The 14,755-nt window shown below is 52.5% G+C and overlaps 1 protein-coding gene across 4 annotated transcripts; it reads left to right on the forward strand.

The window, feature by feature from the left end:
* Window positions 1–440: 440 nt before the first annotated feature.
* Window positions 441–13,553, forward strand: CDK16 (cyclin dependent kinase 16). 4 transcript variants are annotated; one of them, XM_064278209.1, is made up of 16 exons: window positions 441–921; window positions 6,275–6,482; window positions 7,112–7,245; window positions 7,344–7,469; window positions 7,552–7,608; window positions 7,708–7,822; window positions 8,489–8,583; window positions 8,685–8,747; window positions 8,995–9,118; window positions 9,421–9,541; window positions 9,650–9,747; window positions 9,834–9,939; window positions 10,031–10,073; window positions 10,218–10,308; window positions 11,448–11,525; window positions 13,310–13,553. In XM_064278209.1, the coding sequence occupies exons 1-16, from the start codon at window positions 910–912 to the stop codon at window positions 13,498–13,500; spliced, it is 1,662 nt and encodes a 553-aa protein (XP_064134279.1). In that variant the 5' UTR covers window positions 441–909; the 3' UTR covers window positions 13,501–13,553. The 4 variants fall into 4 exon arrangements, with proteins under 4 accessions (XP_064134279.1, XP_064134280.1, XP_064134281.1 ...); XM_064278210.1 differs by lacking the exon at window positions 13,310–13,553 and adding an exon at window positions 11,612–12,892 and having other exon boundaries at window positions 454–921; XM_064278211.1 differs by lacking the exon at window positions 441–921 and adding an exon at window positions 982–1,356 and having other exon boundaries at window positions 13,310–13,552.
* The last annotated feature ends 1,202 nt before the right edge of the window (window positions 13,554–14,755 follow it).

A 14,755-nucleotide genomic window follows, 5' to 3' on the forward strand; every position in this document is an offset into this window, starting at 1 on the left:
CGGCGGGCAAGAAGAGAGTTCCAGAGGTGCATACGTAGATGTCCTTAAGAGGCGGAAAAGGGCCCCTCCCAAACCAAAGCCCCCAAGCATGCGCAGTAACGGCACCCGTCCTACTTAAGGTCCGCCTTTATTCTCAGGCTAGGCTCCACCCTACGGGCCCCACTAGGGGAGATGGAAGGATTAGCGGCAGGACGAAACCGAGTTAACGTTCTGTTTACCAATCACCTTGCAGGATACTCAGCCAATAGTGAGACGAGCTCAGAACAAAAAAAGGAGCCCTTCCCCCGCCATCCTGATGGTGAAAGCCAATGAAAACCGGGCAGAAGCGGGGCGGGGGGTGGGGGGGAGCCAGGCGGGGAAGTTACACCTCTTCAGCCCAGCCACGCCCTTTATTCTTGCTCTGCCTTACCCGAGGGAGCAAACCCGATTGGCTGGGCGGCAACCTGGAAGGGCGGGGCCCGCACGCTTTCACGGTGGGAATGAGCTGGGGGGCCAGCTGGGCGGAGCTAGACTCTGTCCTATCTAAGGTGGTAAAAGCCTAAGATTCTCCAGGCCGCCTCTCCTAGAAAAGTCATCTTCTCGCGAACCTTTAAAATTCCTGCCTTTTAAGGCACCGCAAGGGGCTAAAACTACCTCATTCATCTTCTTCCTCATTGCAAAAGTAGCAAGTCCCGTTTGCTACCATGGGGATGTACCAAGTGAAATCGAGTAGGGGGAGCTAGTGGTGACTGGCACGCCTGGTTACTGGCTGCTGCTTACCTCGGCGCTAGCAAAATTCTGGCAGTATCAGGATTGAGTGCTAAACAACCCATACACTTCCCCCTGGCGCCGTTCCAGGGCCAGCGCCACGTTCCCCGGTGGGCGCGCAATGGCCGCGCCCCCTCCCACTGCGGACACGTCTTTTGGTACATGCAGTCCGAGGTGAGTCTCCTCCTTTCCACTTCACCCTTTTCACCGCGTGCGTGCGCATGCGCGAAGCGCGGCACGCGCGGCGGTTGGGCCGTTGCCTGTTCGGCCCTGGGATCCGCCGCGTCTCCGCGAGTAGTCGGGTCTGAGCCGCAAGCCCCGAGCACTCGGATTCGAACCGGCGCCAACGAGCCTAGGGGCATCGCTGGTAGCGGCCGAGATCATGGCGGGCTGAGCGGGACGCCGCCGCCGCCTCAGCCACCGCCGCCGCCGCCGCCTCCTCCTCCTCAGCCGGCGGCGGCCCGGGCCCAGCAACCATGGCCGAAGACTACTGGGACGGGCGCCTGCGGCGAAGAGGAGAAGGAGGTCGCGCGGCCTCAGCCCGGGCCGCCGCCCCAGGCGCCCCCGCGCCGGCCCCGCGGCGCTGAGGTTGCACGCGCGCCCCCGCCGGTGAGCGCGTCTTCTAGACTTGGGTTAGGGGGCTATCCCTCCTCCTACGGAACCAACCCCGAACCCGGGCGGTGCCTGAGTGTCTGGCTTATGCGTCTGCATGTGCCTCCTCCCCTAGCGAATTTCCCAGAGTGCACCGGGGGCGGGGGGCCATTTGGGGCCTTCCTGACCTTGGCCCCGCCCTGAGCCCGGTCTGGGAGTTGGGGATGGGATGTGCAGTGGGTGCTAATGGGGAGCAGGGTGATTGAAGGACCAGATGTGTAGAAATGGGTGGCAGAGCGGTGGAAACTCGAGGTTCGCTAATAACCGGGGTGGGGTGGGGAGGCCTAAGCTGTAAGCTGTGTAGGGGTCAGAGCATGTGGTAATAAGTCTTAAGGTTGTGTAAGGTGGGAACCCCAGTGTGTGCAAATGGGAGGGTAGAGTAGTTGAAGAACTCCAGGATGTATAATAGGGAGTAGGGTGTTGCAGGGGGAGGTTTCCGAGATATGCTAAGGGAGGCTATAGCTGTGGAGAGGCCCAATGTGTGTTAATGGGGGACAGGATGGCAGAGGTACCAGAAGGTGTGTTAGTAGGATCAGTGCTCTGAGGCCCCGTGTGGTAATGAATGTCAGAATGATTTTAATACTGTAGGGAAACTGAGGTGTGAGCATCCAGAGTGTGCTGATGGGGGTCGTAGCTGTAGAGGGTGTGTGCATGTGGTCATAAAGGGCTGAGTATGAGGTCCAGTATGTGTTAATGGGGGCAGAGTGGTGGAGGGACCTGAGGATGTGTATGGGGGCAGGGAGGTGAAGATTTGACCCTGTGCTAATAGGTATCAGAGTTGGGGGGAGGGGAGGGTGAAGGAATTGCATCTTAGAACTGGATGAGGTTCAGTGTAATGAAGGTCAAGATGGTATGAGATCTCTCTGTCCGTGAGGACAGTAAATGTAAGACACCAAGGCGTACTAATAAGGGGCAGGATAGTATATGAAGTTCTAGTGACTGCTAAGGTTGGTTTAGAGCCATGGAGGTGCTTAAAAATGTGTGCCACTTGTGGAAGGGTGAGAAGTATGATGTCTGGAGTATGCTAATAAGCATTAGAACATTGTTGAGGACAGTGTATGTTTGTGTCCATGGGGGACTGGGGTGTATTGAAGTTCCAGGGAGTGCTATCAGGGCTGTGAAGGGACCCAAGTGTGAACCAATTGAGGTTATAGTTGTGGGAGATTAATAAGAAGAAATAAAGGACAAGAATACGTGAAGGTCCAGATGTGCTAATGTGGCTTAGAACCGTGGAAGTACCTGCTAATGGGGGTCAATACTGAATGAAGACCTGTGTGCACTAACAAGGGTCTATTAACAGTATGCTGTGTGTCCCTGGGAAAAAGGGCTGAGTAAGGATTCAAGGTGTGTTAATAGGGAGGCAGCACTGTGAGGGGACCCAGTGTATGCTGGTAGGGGTCCAGCTTGTGCTGATGGAGGGGACAGGGTAATGGGAGAATGGGAATGTGTGTTAATGGTGGTCATAGCTGTGGAGGGATCTGAGTGTGTGCAAAAACAGGGTCAGGGTTCTGAAAGGTTCACTTTACATTAATGGGTTTTGAAGGTCCAGTGAGTGCTAATATGGGTCAGCTGTAGAGGGCCCCAAGTGCATGTTAATTAGGGTTAGAGTTATGTGGGGAGAACTGTGTTAACGGAGGTCAATGCTGTGGAGAGTCTGGTGTGTCTTAACCAGGGGCAGGGAGGTTTGTAGATCCAGGGCATGCTAATGGGGCGGGGGGCAGAGCTGTGTGAGAGTTCAGTGAGTGTTAGTGTGAATCAGCTGTAGAGGGGGCTCAGCATGTGACAGTGGCAGTCAGTGCATGGAAAAGCTAAGAGGCAACTGGCTGTGAGGGCCCAAGTATGTGGTGGTCAGTTACTTGGGGTCCCTACCTCAATGCTAAGAGAGTTTGTTGTTATATGTTGGGGCTTTGTGTGCTGATGGAGAAATCATGGGTAGGAATTAAGACATGGGTAAGAGTTAAGTCCTTGTGAGGCCTCCTGAGGGTCCAGTGTGTACTGAAGGAAGCAGGACACTGAGGATATTCAGTGTGTACTAGTGGGCATCAGGACAGGGTGAGGATAATATGTGTCTGTGGGAGTGAGTAGAGTGTGATGATTGTGTCCTCATTGGTCTGTATGGTATGAGGTGGCGGTTGTCCTTGAGTATGAGTAGTCTGGGGGTGGGGTATGTGTCCTGGGGTGGGTGGGGGGTGGGGGCGGGTAGAGGGTTAGGAAGGTCATGTGCGTTTTTGTGTGTGTGTGTGTGTGTGGAGTTGGGTGTCCAGTTTCCTGTTCCCTCTCATGCTATTCTAAAATCCAAAAAGCTCAAACGATAACATTTGAGAGTTTTGTTACGTATAAATGTGTAAGTGTTCACAAGGGTTTGCCTGGGACCCCCTGCTGGGTGTGTCACATGATATACACAGATTTTGTACCCCATCTTCCTAAAATCCCAAACAACTGGATTCTAGAACATGTGTAGCCTCTGGGGTTTTCAGTAGACCCTGGTTTCTCTGGCTCCCTCTCCATCCTCCATTCAGCCCTTTTTACAGTTCTGCTCCCACCATAACATGCAAAGCGACTGGGTATCCATGCCATATGGGGACACAGGGCAGTCTTTTGGGGCTGGTCTTTCTTTACCTTCCTCAGCCTCAGGCCCAGTGTGTACCCTCTCGGTCAGGATTTTTTGTTATCTTGGGTTCTCTGTGGATGGACCTCATCCTCTTTATCTAAGATCTTGCTGCTAGGCTAACTCCTCTACCCCTCCTGGGGGAGACGAGGTCAGCCAGGCAGGAAGGGGGGTAGAACTGCTGGGGTAAGCACCTGATTTCAAGGTAACAGATGACCCACTTCTCTCTTTGAGTCCCGCCTCAGCCTCGTCTTCAACCTCGTGTCTGTCTATACTTCCCTTGGGCCCAGGGCCATCTTAGTTCCTGCTGTGAGTCCAGATGGTTTGTAGGCCAGGTCTTACCTCCTCCCTGCTGGCTCAGAGCCCAGGAGGAAGCAGAGGAAGGCTGGTCTAAGCCTTCTGGTAGCCCGTTCCTCCAGGAGCCCATCTAGGTCATCTTCCTCCTGATACCAGCATCTCAGGGCTACCTTGTCTGGGGTTGTTCATAAATGGCAGGAACTCACCACCTTGGTGGAAGCTTGTCCTAGGCCCTCCGTCGCCTGATTTCATTCATTTCTGTCGTAAGTGCTTCTAGAGCATCTACTTTGTCAGACACTATTCTAAGTTCTCAAGATATAGCTGTGACCTAAACAGATGGAAATCTTTACCCTAGTGGAACTGATCTTCTAGTGGTGGTGGTGAGGAGACAGACAGTAAAGAATAAAGAAGCAAATAGGTAGATTATGTCATTTCTAAGGAACCCTGGTGGCACAACAGTTAAGTGTTCAGCTGCTAACCAAAAAGCACAGCTCAAACCCACCAGCCATTCTGCAGGAGAAAAGACCTGGTGATCTGCTCCTATAAAGATTACTAAAACTAATTTATTGCTGTTGAGTCGGTTCTGACTCATAGTGACCCTATAGAACTGCCCTGTAGGTTTTCCAAGGCCGTAAATCTTTATGAAAGCAAACTGCTACATCTTTCTCCTGTGGAGCAGCTGGTGGGTTCAAACTGCTGACCTATCAGCGGCCGAGCGCTTAACCATTACACTGCTAGGGCTCCTGCCCATAAAGATTACAACCTGGGAAACACTATGGGGCAGTTCTTTGTCCTGTACAGCTGTTGTGAGGCATACAACAGCAACACCAACAACATTTGTACTGAGGTGTTGAGTGCAGTGGGGAAAATAGGCAAGGTGAAGGGAGGTTAGGGTGGCTGAGATTTTAAATATGGTTGTTTTTGGATGCCTCACTACTCAGTGGAAGAGGTGACATTGGAGCAGTGGCCTTAAAGAGGTAAGGGAATGAGCCATTTGGAAATCTGGGGGAAGAGTATTTCAGGCACAGGGAACATCCAGTGCAAAAGCCCTGAGGTGGGACTGTGCTGAACAGCAATTAGGAATGATAAGGCGGGAAGGTGAGGTTAGAGAGGTAAAAGAGGCCAGTGAGATAAGATCGTGTGGGCCACATTGGGGTATTTATTTGGGGTGATAAGGGAGATGTGGTGCATTCTCAAATAAAGGAGAAATGTAGCCCAGCTTGGCTTGTAAAACTCTGGGTGGGATCTGCTGGGTCCCAGTCTAATTGAACCTTTCCAGTAAGCCCTGAGGAGAGCTGGTATGCATTGAGATGCCCCTCCCCATGGCTCCACCCAGTGGTTGGATCTGGGTAGGGCCCCTCTCTCCTTGCACTCCCCCGCAGGCCAGCTAGACTAGTGGAATGGTCCACTAGTCACCGTGACGATGGTTGCTGGGTAGCTAGGAGAGGCGAGAGCGTCCCTGTGGCTGCGGGGAACATTCTGCCTTGGCAGCTGGGGGTGATGTGGGGCTGGTGCCAGTGGAACATGCCATTCTATGGGCGTGCCCAGGGCCATGTCAGCGGTCCCGCGGCCCTGGGCGAGCTTGTAGCCCCATCCATGGCTGAATCCACCACTGCCACTGCACCTGAGAACACCTGCTGTGGAGCCCTCTGCTCCTACAGTGAGGCTGTCCCTGTAGAGACCAACACCCCACCGGGTGGGCCCTTGCCCTCAGCCAGCCACCCAAGCCTGAGTACCCAGGTGGGCTACTTAGGAACAGAGTCCCATGGGTGGTCAGGCACTGACAAGGGTCCCTGTCCGTGCTAGGTTTCCAAGAATCCTGAGAGGTTCCAGGGGTCTACAGAGGTTGGGTGGGCACTGACACAGGCTTGTTTTAGTGCTCCCCAGTAGGTTACCATGGATTTCAGGGGACCCGTGATGGTTAGACAGGTGGTAACGTGGGACCTGTTCCCATCCATGCCATCTGCTCAGGTCGCCATGGATCGGATGAAGAAGATCAAACGGCAGCTGTCAATGACACTCCGAGGGGGCCGAGGTATAGACAAGACCAATGGTACCCCTGAGCAGATAGGCCTGGACGAGAGTGGTGGTGGTGGTGGCAGTGACCCTGGAGAGGCCCCCACACATGCTGTCTCTGGGGAACCTCGCTCTGGACGGGGCCTACTCAGTGCTGCACAAGGTGGGGCCACTAACTAATCCTTCTCCCCCCAACCCCAGGATGGTTCCTAGGTGTTGCCTACCCTCCAAATTTCTCTTAGATTTGTGTTATTTTTATTTTTTTCTGTTTTCTTCTCCTTCCCTGTCCCGCATGTACTCTATTCTCTCCCTCCCTCCCTCCATCATCCTCTGTTAATACCCTACCTCACTCTGTTTACTTGTGCCCCTTCACTTGGCTTTGTACCCAGGCGTGCCCTGCCTGCAGCAGCTGCCCCAAGCCTCCCTCTGCCCTTCTGTACTCTGCGATGGCCCCCCTTGGGCCTGCTTGCCCTGGGCCTGCCTCCTTAGGTCCCTTGGCTGCCTCTGCTGCCACCTGCCCACTGGCCCTGGGCCAGCTGCAATCTCAGCTTGCCCTTGGAACAGGTGCTTCACTAGATGACTACTGGTCCACCCCCTACACCTGATTTATTCTGTCCTGAATCTGTCTGAGCCTCCCTTGGGCCCTGCCACCTCTTAAGGAACCCCAGGCTAGCCTGGGGGTCATGTGCACACACGTGTGTGGTGGGGGAATGTGTTGGGTGGGGTGGGGTGTCCTGGGGTTCCTGACCCCACCTTGCCTGCCTTCCCCTCTTTCTTTCCCCCGTCCACCAGAGATCGTACATGAGGACTTGAAGATGGGGTCTGATGGGGAGAGTGACCAGGCTTCGGCCACGTCCTCAGATGAAGTACAGTCGCCAGTGAGGGTGCGCATGCGCAACCATCCCCCACGCAAGATCTCCACTGAGGTACTGATCCCCTGCACATGTGGTAGGGGGGTTAGAAGTGGGGTTGACTTGGGGGCGATGGGGCTTAGTGGTCCTGTCTCCCCCATTTTGCCTGCTAGGACATCAACAAGCGCCTGTCACTACCAGCCGACATCCGGCTTCCTGAGGGCTACCTTGAGAAGCTGACCCTCAATAGCCCTATCTTTGACAAGCCCCTCAGTCGCCGCCTCCGTCGTGTCAGCCTGGTGAGCATCTCTCTTCCTATCCTGCTTCCTATCCCAGTTCCCTCCCCTGAACATGTTTCAACCTGCCTCCTTTACCTCACAGTCTGAGATTGGCTTTGGGAAATTGGAGACCTACATCAAGCTGGACAAGCTGGGCGAGGTGAGGGACCGCCAGGAGGCCCATGGTGAGGATGAGGGTCAGTGTGAACTCCCTGCAGCCTCATAGCTCCTCTTTCTGTCCCTCTTCCTCATATTCCAGGGCACCTATGCCACCGTCTACAAAGGCAAAAGCAAGCTAACAGACAACCTTGTGGCACTCAAGGAGATCAGACTGGAGCATGAAGAGGGGGCACCCTGCACCGCCATCCGGGAAGGTACAGACCCTCAACCCATCTGCCTCAGGCTTTTTGGATTCCCTCCATGGCACACATACATGTCCTATGGGGAGAACAAAGGCTGCGGATTCTGGGACTTCTGATGCCCTGGGCTTCATGCCTTTGCTCACCAGCCCACTAGAGAAAGTGCCCATCATCTACGTATGCAGGTAATAACCAAGGTAACCAGGAATCCTCTCCTGTTTGGCGAAAAGGCAGATGATTTGGACGCCAGGGTGTTTGCTTTGGTTCTGAGAGCACCCCTGAAAGTGCTCACCAATTTATTTGATCCAAGTTTTTAGTCAGAAAATAATGGAATAAGTCTGAATTGCATAGAAATTGTGTGTGCAGACTCAATTTTACACGATGCCGCAGGCCCATATACTGAGGGTTAGAGCAAGACCCCTTTGCAGAAACCAAAAAAGAAAAAGGTTGTGGAAGTTTTGTGTCACCTGTTATCCCAGTTTCTTCTGAGCCTTAGTTTCCACGTCTAGAATGTAGGGACACACCTTCCTGGTACAGGGTGGATTGGAGCCAGTGGCTGCAAGGCATTATTACCCCAAACTGCATGGGGAAAGAAGGAAACCCTGGGCTTGTATTTGTCTGGTCCCTGTCCTTACCTCTATCCTAACTCTTCCCTGGTATGACCCCTATGTTTTCCTGCAGTGTCCTTGCTCAAGGACCTCAAACATGCCAACATCGTCACGCTACATGACATTATCCACACAGAGAAGTCCCTCACCCTTGTCTTTGAGTACCTGGTAAGGTTGGGTGGTAGTGGGTACTGGGGGGAGATGGAGAAATGGCTAGGAGCCATAGGGTATGACCCTTGTTCCTGTACCACCTCCTCTTCTTTCCCCAGGACAAGGACCTAAAGCAGTACCTGGATGACTGTGGGAATGTCATCAACATGCACAACGTGAAAGTGGGTGTGGGGCAAGAATCAGGGGCACAAGGGGGCTCCCACTCAACACTCCACCCCAAAGATCTCCCAGAAATGGACTTTTCCCATTTAGCTATTTTACTGGGAGCTCTTGGAGGGTGTCGGGACCCTGTCTTCATTTGTATGGCAAGATTCTGGGCTCGTTGCCTGTTTGGGAGGGAGAGCAGTGCTGGCTGGGGGGTCAGGCTGGTGGATACTCCCTGACTGCCTGCCATTCCTCGGTCCCCAGTTGTTCCTGTTCCAGCTGCTCCGTGGCCTGGCCTACTGCCACCGGCAGAAGGTGCTACACCGAGACCTCAAGCCCCAGAACCTGCTCATCAATGAGAGGGGAGAGCTCAAGCTGGCCGACTTCGGTACACCCAGCCTCCCCCTTCCCCATGACCATCTAGTCTCAATCCCCTTCCCCAGGACCCCTGCCCCAGCTCTTCTTCCTTGTGACAGCCTTAACTTTCGCCTCACTCTAACCCCCACCCCTAGCCTCATTCTCTGCCTGCCCACCTGCCCTCAGATTTTTTGAGGCTCATCTATATCCTACCTCCCTCACTTCAGCTTTCCCAGACTTTGATTTAGGACACCCTCAGTCCCAACTGCGCTCTCCCCCAGAGATTGCTCAGGACCTCCTCAATTCCATCTGCCCCTTCTCTCCACCTCCCAGGCCTGGCCCGGGCCAAGTCAATCCCAACGAAGACGTACTCCAACGAGGTGGTGACATTGTGGTACCGGCCCCCTGACATCCTGCTGGGATCCACAGATTATTCCACCCAGATTGACATGTGGTGAGGACAGGTGGAAGTGTGGCAGGGACTAGGTAGTAAAGGGGGTAGCTTGGTCACAATGGCCAACCAGTCAACTGCCTTCCTACTCACTGTGCCCTCCCTGCCCAGGGGTGTGGGCTGCATCTTCTATGAGATGGCCACAGGCCGGCCCCTCTTCCCAGGCTCCACGGTGGAGGAACAGCTGCACTTCATCTTCCGCATCCTGGGTGAGGGGGCATTAGCCCTAGGAGCCATGGGGGGCATGTCAGGGAGGACCTGTGAGTTGCTTAGGGTGACTCTTTTTCCCTGCTAGGAACCCCAACTGAAGAGACATGGCCAGGCATCCTATCCAATGAAGAGTTCAAGACATACAACTATCCCAAGTACCGAGCTGAGGCCCTTTTGAGCCATGCACCCCGGTGAGGCTGGTGTGTGTCTGTGTGTGCGTGCGTGTGTGTGTTGGGGCCAGAATGCCAGAACTCAAAGCATGTTTCCTTGTCCTTTTGATAGACTTGACAGTGATGGGGCCGATCTCCTCACCAAGCTGCTGCAGGTGAGACCACCTTTCTAGGCCAGCCTTGGGGGTAGGGGAGCTTCAGATATGGGTAAACAAGGACCCCAGGGGCAGGGTCCAGGGTGGGAAGGAAGAGAGGCCGTGTTGCTGAAGGTACCAATATTCCCCTAACCCCCACCTCAGTTTGAGGGTCGCAATCGGATCTCCGCAGAGGACGCCATGAAACATCAGTTCTTCCTCAGTCTAGGGGAGCGGATCCATAAACTTCCTGACAGTGAGTGAGGCTGGGGTATGGACTGGCTGGTGTGGGGCTGTGGGGGTACAGGACTGCTGCAGACACCTGGGAAGGTTGTACAGTGCTCTGGCTATGCCACTGCTAAGGGAGTATCCCTTAGTTATGTGTTGAAGTTGTAGGAAGTTGTGTTTATTACAAAGAGGTTAGTTTTTTTAATATTCTGCTTTTTATGAAATTTTCAGACATAACAGAAAAATGGAATATTACTTTACCTTTTTTTAAGTTAATGTTTCCTTAAAAAACGCACAAATCACAAGAATACAGAATGATGAATTTTCGTAAGTTATACACATCCAGGTAACCAGCATACAGGTCAAGAAATAGAATATTATAGATAAGGCCCCCAGGAGCCCCTTGCATCCCCTTCAGGTATTCCTGGCCCCTCCCCAAGGATTATCACTGTTTTGACTTCTGACAGCATAGATAAGTTTTCCCTGTTCTTGTGCTTTATATGAATGAAATCACACTGGAGGTTCTCTTTGTATATCTGGTTATTAAAACTCTTAAAAATTTTATATATTAGGTAAAAATAATATGGTGAGTCCTCAAGTATCCATTATCTACTTCAACAGTCATCAACTGGTGGCTAATCTGGGTTTATCTATATTTCCTCTGATTACTTTTAATCAAACTACAGATATATCTATCATTCATCTATAAATTTAACATGTGTCTCTAAAAGATTTTTAAAAAACATAGCAATACCATTATCACACCTGAAAAAAAAGTTCCACTTCCCTTATCGCTGCAGTGGATTAATTTAAATTAAATCCCATACACCATTCATCACCCAGCTTAAACCAAAAAAAAAAAAAAAACCAAACCCAGTGCCGTCGAGTCGATTCTGACTCATTGCGATCCTCACCCAGCTTAACAGGTGGTAATTGAAGTATCATTATCACACTTGACAAATGAACAATTTCTTAGCGTCATGTGATAGTCCATATTCCATTTCCCCTAGTTGCATCTGATTTGTGTGTGGAATTATGTGACAGATGAAAGTCAAGTCTCTCAAAGAAGGGGCAGCTTTTTCTAATTCCCCCAATGAGTTTATATGGAGAGTGGTCCTGGATTGCCTCAGGGGTCATTCCCCATCTCTGTCTCACATCTACCCACAGCTACTTCCATATTTGCACTAAAGGAGATCCAGCTACAAAAGGAGGCCAACCTTCGGTCTTTGTCAATGCCTGACTCAGGTAGATATAGCCCCTAGCTCCCCTCCCTGCCCCACCCACCTACCTGCTTACCCACCAACAGCCATCCACTCTGCTTTCCCCCGCAGGCAGGCCAGCTTTCCGGGTGGTGGACACCGAGTTCTAAGCTGAGTACTAAGCCACAGACCCAGGCCCCAACAGGCAGCAGCTGGAGGGATGCCACACCCCTCACAGGGCAGCCCCCGACTGCATCCCACCTGCTTGCTGCCTGCCTACCTGCCTGATCCATGCTTACCTGCCCACTTGTTCCTGGCTGCCTGTCCCAACACCTGACCATTGGCCTGTCAATCCACCCATTGGCCTGTCTACTGGGTGCTAACAAAGCTCTCATCACTCCTTCACCTGGTCTGTCTTGTGTCTCTCTCTGTCTCGGCAGTTGCCGGTGGACAGCATGGCTGTGCCAGCGTCCCACACTGAGGCCAGGCTTACTCCCCTCCCCATCATACCCTCCCTCAGGACTACTACCCCATGGCCAGCCAGGGATCCAGAGCTAGCCCAGGTTGGGGATCTGGACTCAGACGAGATGGTGGTGATGCCCCAGGTCTGAGGCTTCCCGTGCCTGACTTCCTGCCTGCCCCACCTGCCTCATGTTGTGTGGGCCTCTTTTTGTTTGTTTCATTCATTTTTTTTGTTTTAATTACTTTGAATGAGGTTTTCATTTTTTTAAATGCAATACTCCATACAGACTGGCTGGGCCCCACCCTCTGTGTGGGCCCTCCTGCAGTATTTTGTGCAATGAAGCCTCACTCCCAGCCCCTCTGAGGCAGGGACACAGCCCCTATCCAGGACCCTGACCATCACCAGATCCTGGGGTCAGCTAAGGGAAAGCATGCCTTGGCCACTCACCTTCCTACCCCCGCCTGCCATTCTCAGCCGCTAAGGGACCTGGGAACTACCAGAAACTCTGAGAGATGGATGAGGTGGGGGTCCCCACTCTTACCCTCCTGCAGTCCTGTAGCCAGGCCCTCCTTCCTTCTCAGGGTCTCCCCAGCCCGGCCCTCCTGTGCCCCCATCCCACTCGGTGCTGTTGAGTAGGGGTCCTGCCGGGAACTAACCAACTCAGCAAGGAGCCATAGTGTGTATATGTGCACAAGCAGGGACAGGGGTGCATGGGGGGTTTGTGCCCAGGCATTACCTCCTAATCCCCGGGAAGGATGCGGCAGGGCAGGGACAGTTTCCGGGATCAGTCCCCAGATGGGTGGTTACCTCCCTTTCCTCCACCCTAAACCCTGGGGCCCTCAAATGGGGTGGGAGGGCAGCGGTGAGGGCCCTCCTAGTGGGGTTTGGGAGGTTGGGTTCCTGAATGCACCGTAATCGCTGTATGAAATATTAAAAGTCTAAAGTGAAAAGCCTGATTGCGAATCCCTGCAGGGTGGAGGAGGGCTCTTGAGCAGGAGTGATCACTGGGACTTTGGAGAATTCATACCTGGTCCGCATCACTGGAAGTGGGCCAACGACACTTAATGACTATGGAAAAGGCATCTGAGTAGTGGTGATGGTCAGGCAGAGAAAGGAGTTAGACTTACCTAGAAATAAGAGGGTGAAGGAAGGTGAGTGTAGAGAGGCTGTGTGTTCAGAAGACACTTGGAGGGCCTGATAGAACCAGGGGGTGTGGAGCGGAAGGTGGGGAATGAGGCAGAAGAGGCCCAGTCTGACCGCCATATATCTGACCAGGACACCATGAGGAAGGCTAGCTGGAAAGGGAATATGAGAGGTGGGTAGATTTGGGACCACTAAGAGGAATCTAATACATGGATCAAATTTAGGAGTAGAGCCAGAGATGGAGCTGTATCATTGGTGTCCAGAAAGTAACAGAAACCACGAGCATGGAAGAGATGACCCTGGGAAGAATGCAATGATTTGCAAGAGGCCAGTGGTCAAATGGTACAACCTGGGACTTGGTCTTAAGTATGGGGATACTTTGGAGGTATTCGTTTCTTTGTCTTGTGAGTTCTAACCCCATCCCACCATCTTGAGCAGAGCCAAGGATAAGACATCCAGGCAGAAGAGATGGGGTGGGCAGGGGTGGGCAAATGCTGAAAATAATAGCAAACTTCACTAAGAATGGCTGTTTACTGAAGTCCAGAGATGGAGGCCGAGAACTTCTCATCACTCCACTACGCCCCTGTAAGTACTTTGATCTCTCAGCTTACAGCTTTATGGTGCCAAGGTGTCTGTCATGTCCTCAGAGATGGGAAAGCAAGCAGAGCCAAGAAGGCATCCTCCCTACCTGTCTGTTTTCTTGTAACAGGGCTGAGACTTCTACAAACTCCTAGATTTCCCGTGCCATCCATTGGGTAGAATCAGGTGACATGGCCACCTCTGGCAGCACAGGCTGGACTTTCAGAAGGACTAAAATTCACCCAACTGCTCTGGGAAGTGGTGAGGTCATAGGTATGGCAGAGGTTGGCTTCTGGAAGGTGGGAAAACTGAGTCTAGGGCTGCAGAAGGCAGCCTCTTGTTACACTGTAGAAAGGATAGGCTACCCAGGTAAATAGAGTGGGGGGAGTGAAGTCAGAGGATTTGACAAGATTTCAGCAGGGCTTGAAGAGCAGATGTGCTAGACCCAACTCAAATGCCACTTTCTTTGGGGACCCCAGCTGAAAGAGTAGTTCCCTTTCCCCCTTGAGGGCTCACAACTGAGTTGTGACCCCATCTGTGCTAGGTCTGGGCTGGGAGCTGGAATCACAGTAATAAAAATAGAATCTCTGCCTCGCAGAGGTTAATAGAAAATAGAGCCGAATTATGAGATCAGGTGGGGAGAGTAATGACTGGAAAGAGTGTTGAAATTGTGCCGGGAGAAGGTATTCTGGGCACTCCAAGTCCAAGGAAAGGCAAGGCTTGTTTTTGTCTGGGAATTGGGTGGTGATAGTGAAGGAAGTAACAAACAGACCCAGAATCCTGAGCTTGTCTTGAGGTTATGGGATGGCTAGGTGGAGACAGCCAATAGGCAGGTGGATGTAGGAAGCCAGAAAGGGAAAATAAAAGTTATCACCAAATACCTGTTGGTAGGCCTGGGAGCCCAAGCAGAGAAGAGGATGGCATAGCCTAGTTCAGTGGTTCTCAACAGGGGACACCCCGCCCCCAATATTTATCAATGTTTGGAGACCTTTTTGATTGATTCAGCTGCGAGTGCTACTGGCATCTACTGGGTAGAGGCCAGGGATGCTAGTAGACATTCTACAATGCTCCTCACAACAAAGAAAACGTGT

Source organism: Loxodonta africana, chromosome X, assembly GCF_030014295.1.
Source record: "Loxodonta africana isolate mLoxAfr1 chromosome X, mLoxAfr1.hap2, whole genome shotgun sequence".
Lineage (NCBI taxonomy): Eukaryota > Metazoa > Chordata > Mammalia > Proboscidea > Elephantidae > Loxodonta > Loxodonta africana.

What these genes read in the sequence shown, in the direction of transcription:
- CDK16 (XM_064278212.1), top strand. Translation starts at nt 5,804, where the DNA reads ATGTGGGGCTGGTGCCAGTGGAACATGCCATTCTATGGGCGTGCCCAG. An exon ending in CTGCACCGCCATCCGGGAAG is followed by an intron (nt 7,823 to 8,488) that starts GTACAGACCCTC and finishes GTTTTCCTGCAG; the next exon opens with TGTCCTTGCTCAAGGACCTC. An exon ending in CTTTTGAGCCATGCACCCCG is followed by an intron (nt 9,940 to 10,030) that starts GTGAGGCTGGTG and finishes TCCTTTTGATAG; the next exon opens with ACTTGACAGTGATGGGGCCG.